The sequence below is a fragment of the Pseudorasbora parva genome, chromosome 8 (assembly GCF_024679245.1).
Source record: "Pseudorasbora parva isolate DD20220531a chromosome 8, ASM2467924v1, whole genome shotgun sequence".
Taxonomy (NCBI): domain Eukaryota; kingdom Metazoa; phylum Chordata; class Actinopteri; order Cypriniformes; family Gobionidae; genus Pseudorasbora; species Pseudorasbora parva.
Window position 1 is genome coordinate 11,491,391 of NC_090179.1, and position 5,219 is coordinate 11,496,609.

Sequence of the window (5,219 nt, forward strand, 5' to 3'; positions counted from 1 at the left end):
GGCACTTTCAACAGGATCCTCAGTGGGTGCATCACTGAGTGGGGAGAAGCTGTTTGATGTTCTAATCGGAACGGAAGAGTGTTTTTTTGATCCGCGACTATGCTTTCTCATGTACTATGTACTTACATAAAAAATAAGTACAATGTACTTACTGTGTTCAAATTGTATTACCAAACACTTTTGCTGATATTGAGGTGGGAAAGGGATAGGGTTAGGGACAGGTGTGGTGGTATATGTAAGTTTAAGGGTAGGGTTAGGTGTAAGGGAACTGCCAAATGTGTAATTACAAATGTAACTACAGAAATTAATTACAGACGTAATTATATGCAAGTATTTTTTTAAATGTAAGTTCAATGTAAAACATGTATTTACACAATAAGTGCATTGTATCAAATGATTAAATGGGGGGTGAAATGCTGTTTCATGCATACTGAGCTTTTTAAACTGTTAAAGACTTGGATTCCCATCCTAAACATAGAAAACGTTTCAAAAACTAATGTTGGATGTTTGATGGAGTATTTCTGTGTCAAAAATACTCCTTCCGGTTTCTCACAAGTTTCTGAGAGTTTTTTTCTAGTATGGCTCGGCTTGATGTTAATAGAGCGGAAGGTCCTTGTATGGGCCGTACGGGCTCTTCTCCCGGTAGGGTGCGCGCGCGCGCGCCCATAAACACTCCACGCCGTGCTCCACTTTATTCCTATGGGTGACATCAAGCAACTTCAACGCTTCAGCCAGCAGCCATATCACCCTGCAGCCCAAGACTGGTTTCCCACTGAAGCTAAGCAGGGCTGAGCCTGGTCAGTACCTGGATGGGAGACCAAATGGGAAAACCAGGTAGCTGCTGGTAGAGGTGTTAGTGAGGCCAGCAGGGGGTGCTCACCCTGTGGTCTGTGTGGGTCCTAACACCCCAGTATAGTGATGGGGACACTATACTGTCAATGAGCACCGTCCTTCGGATGAGACGTTAAACCGAGGTCCCAATTTTCTGTGGTCGTTAAAAATCCCAGGATGTCCTTCGATAAAGAGTAGGGGTGTAACCCCGGCATCCTGGCCAAATTTGCCCATTGGCCCCTGTCCATCATGGCCTCCTAACAATCCCCATATCCTGGTTGGCTTAATCACTCTGTCTCCTCTCCACCAATCAGCTGGTGTGCGGTGAGCGTTCTGGCGCAAAATGGCTGCCGTCGCATCATCCAGGTGGGTGCTGCACAATGGTGGTGGTTGAGGAGATTCCCCCCTTCTATATGTAAAGCGCTTTGGGTGTCTAGAAAAGCGCTATATAAATGTAATAATTTATTAATTATTATTATTATTCAGCACAGCATTCCGGGAAGGCAGCGCTGCATTTGAACCGTTTTGAACGCAGGAATGACGGGAAGCTTCACAACAACATCGCTTCAGTCGCGTCGTAAATTGGATCTCCACCGTTCACTGCTGTCAGGACTTCACCAAATCATACCAAAGAAGTGTGTTTTTGATGGAGCGGTCCCAGCGCTAAAGGTTCGGTCCTGCTTTGGAAGCAGCCGGTGAGTAAAACTGCTTCAAATGTCTATGCTGTTGGCTATCGTCACGTGAGTAAACATCAGTAAACGACACGATCGCGTGCTTCGTCATTCAAATGCGCTAACGGACTCCATTGTTGTTCTATGTATAACGTAGCACTAGTCTGACATGCAAAACCGTTTTGCTTGCTACTGCTAAGGTTTAGTTGCATACAATAGTCCATAAACCGAATCATGTCCTCATAAACTGCGAGTAAAGAGACACAAATGTTGACAGGCCACTAAATACAGTACATACCACAGAGACAGACGTCCTGCTGTTGCTGTTTCTCCTGTTCAATTTATTTCAGCCTCCGAATGATTCTGGATCATATATCTATTAGCTGAGATCGATAGCCATGGGTTTCTCCACGCTTGAGGACGTCACCGCTTTGCACGCTCGTCATTCTTTAGCTCCGCCCACACGATACGCCTCCAGGCGCTTGTTTTTTTTCCGGAAAGACTCGGTACAGCCCATATTTCTTTTATAAATATAATAAAACTAAAGACTTTTCGGAGATATGAAGGATGCAATACTACTCTATAGGTACTCAAGATTGACATGAGATTGACTGAAACTGAGTGTTTCTTTAATAAAATGTTAGTACATAGTAGTTAAGGCCACCAGTATAAAGTGGGTCCATTATAATTATAATATATGAATAAGTATAAGTTTTGTAAATTATTGCATTCCTTTTTTATTCACAATTTGTACAGTGTCCCAGCTTTTTTGGAATCGGTTTTGTACATAGCAGACTCCCCAGACCAATGTTCAACCTTAAATTGAACTGAAAAATTGAAAAAATTCCTTTTTGAAAAAGCATTTAATTTCTCTGCTTGCAAATTCCACCGTGTAAATAGTGCATTTTAGCAAGAATTCATGAGAATAAAAAAAAATATAATAAACAAAATTATATGTATAATAATAATAATTTTCCGTACGTGAGTATTTGTTGTAGCTGGCTATATATATATATTATAAAAAAAAAAAAAATGTTGTGTACTGTGCTAATTAATTGAGATTTCTTACAGCTCTTACCGGTTGTTGGCCTTGTTTGTTTCGTTGCTTCTATTGCTCTACCCTTTTTTGTAAGTCGCTTTGGATAAAAGCGTCTGCTAAATGATTAAATGTAAATGTAAATGTAATAATAATAATAATAATAATAATAATAATAATAATAATAATAATAATAATAATAATTAGAATGTACATTTCCTGAAGAAAATGTGAGTGGTGCTTGCCATGGAAAAACTCGGGATGCAAAAGAGTCCATCCCAATGTTGTGGAGCTGAGATTTGGCTTCTTTATGTTGCAATATGGTTGCTAGGGTGCTATAATGATAATAGTAATAATAATAATAACAATAATATTAATAAAGAAGCATTAATTAAAATGTAAAGCAGAAATGAGAAAATATATGAAAGTTGATGTTATTTCCTCTCCAATTATCTCATACACTGTTGTCTCCCTCTCCTGGTAGCAGTCTGTACTGCTGGAGCAAAATAACTTTTTCTCTGACCAAAATGAATAATTAAAATAATAATAATAATAAATATTAAATAATAAACAATAAAATAAAATCTATATATAAAGCTTAATTCACATCTAGAATATATGATTAAATATATCTGTACAGATAAATCTAATCTCTTTAGTACGACCTACTGAAAAAGATTATATGTTAAGTTTTGTTTACTCCACGGTGTGTATATGTAAGTAAGGACTAGCCTAAAAGAAAATATACAGGCAAATGGTTGTATTTCTCATACAAGGAGAGTATAAATAGAGTAAAAGCAAATTCTTCTATTTAGTATTTTGTAGGCTTTATCAGACAGACACAAGAAAACAAATCATGGAGAATACTTTTTCATTTTTTCTTTATTAACTCCTCCAGTTCCGTATACACAAATTGTGCACAAGTGAAGCAACGTGTGGCCAAGTATGGTGACCCATACTTGGAATTTGTGCTCTGCATTTAACCCATCCAAGTGCACACACACAGTAGTGAACAAACACACACCGTGAACACACCCAGAGCAGTAACATTGTTGGATATATTGATTTGAAAGGATATCATTCTTGTAAATTACTATCAGTGTTCACAGTATGCATATATTTTCAGTCTTATGTTTTCAAACAAGGCCTACATGGACTTTTTAAACTATAGCTTTAACAAATCAACATATCCTTATTTAAATGTTACAGTATAAGCATATATTGTTGATCTTTTAAGGAAAGACTTTTACTTCTCTAATGAACTGAAGAAACCTTTGTCTTATTTCTTTTGTTCTCACTCCATAAATAATTGGGTTAAAACAACTCGGAAAAAGTATGTACATTGTGCTCGCAAATACACGACTATTGGGAGAAAAATTATTTCTTATTCTGTACGACAAGTATGCAATCAGGGCAAAAGTCAAAGAAAATGCCATAACAATGATGTGAGTAATGCAGGTGTTTAAGGCTTTCATTTGGGCCTTTCCAGATTTAATCACAGAGGCAAAAATCACAACATAGGAAACCGTAATGAGAATACAATCTGCAGTGGGTATAAGGATAGCAGTCACAAGTCCTAGCAAGTTATTAACGGATGTATCTCCACATGCTAACTGAACCAACGCCATGTGCTCACAAAAGCAGTGATCGATCACATTTGTTAAACAAAATGACAATTTTGCAGCCATAGAGACCATGGTGACATTCAGGAGTACATTTCTGATTAATGGCACAACAACAAACTTTAGAAAGTTAGAGATTTCCACGTATATGTGATAATTAAGAGGTTTGCATATTGCAAAGTAACGGTCCACTGCCATCCACAAAAGCAAAGTAGATTGAAATGAGGCAACATAATTAATGCAAAACATCTGTATCAAGCAACCAGTTAAAGATATCCCACTCCAATTAAATAAAAAGCTAAGAAGCATTTTAGGCACAGAAATTATAGGCAAGATCAAATCTACAACAGCCAATAAACATATTAGTACATACATTGGAGAATGCAGAGACTTTTGAGATATAACTAAACATATGAGACTACAATTCGCTGTGATAGACAATACAAACATCAGAAAGAAAGGGATAAATAAAAAAGGCCTCCATTCTTCTAGGCTGTTGAAACCATTGAATACGAAGTCTGTGAATGAACTATTTTGTGCAGAAAGATTCTTCATGCTGTTTAGTCCCTTTTACAAACAGAGTTCTGATAAAAAAAGATAGAAACTTTAACGATCATACTGCTTTTTCTTACATGTTAGGTGGAAATGAAAGCTTAAAATGAAATCATGCTCTCTAAATACACCATGATGTGTTCCCATGAGTCTGTAAACTATTCCCATATTGGAATAGAACCAGACACTTTTTTCTTATGCAAGTTATGCAACCAAGTTCTCACTTATGCATCATATACTTTGAAACAGCGATTGATTTAATTATGTATAAGATGAATGGGTAACATTTTACAATAAGTTTTCATTAGTTAACATTAGTTAATGTAACATGAACTAACCATGAGCAACACATGTATTACTGAATTTGTGAATCTTTGTTAACATTAGTTAATAAAAATACAGCTATCATGGTTTGTTCATGTTAGTCCGCAGCGCATTAACTAATGTTAACAAGATTTATATAAAGTATTAGTACATGTTGAAATTAACATTAACAAATATTAATAA

General features: G+C 36.6%; 1 protein-coding gene and 1 pseudogene across 1 annotated transcript; one reads left to right on the forward strand and one right to left on the reverse strand.

Moving 5' to 3' along the window:
• The first annotated feature begins 730 nt into the window (after positions 1-730).
• LOC137085575 (5S ribosomal RNA) lies at positions 731-847 on the forward strand (annotated as a pseudogene).
• A 2,923-nt stretch (positions 848-3,770) lies between these two features.
• LOC137085013 (olfactory receptor 52K1-like) lies at positions 3,771-4,721 on the reverse strand. The gene has a single exon (XM_067451569.1). It carries the CDS (start codon positions 4,713-4,715, stop codon positions 3,771-3,773), a length of 945 nt encoding a protein of 314 aa, XP_067307670.1. The 5' UTR covers positions 4,716-4,721.
• Positions 4,722-5,219: the final 498 nt, after the last annotated feature.

Bases quoted from the DNA above. Each gene is read 5' to 3' on its own strand.
- LOC137085013 (XM_067451569.1), bottom strand. From the start codon at position 4,715: ATGAAGAATCTTTCTGCACAAAATAGTTCATTCACAGACTTCGTATTC.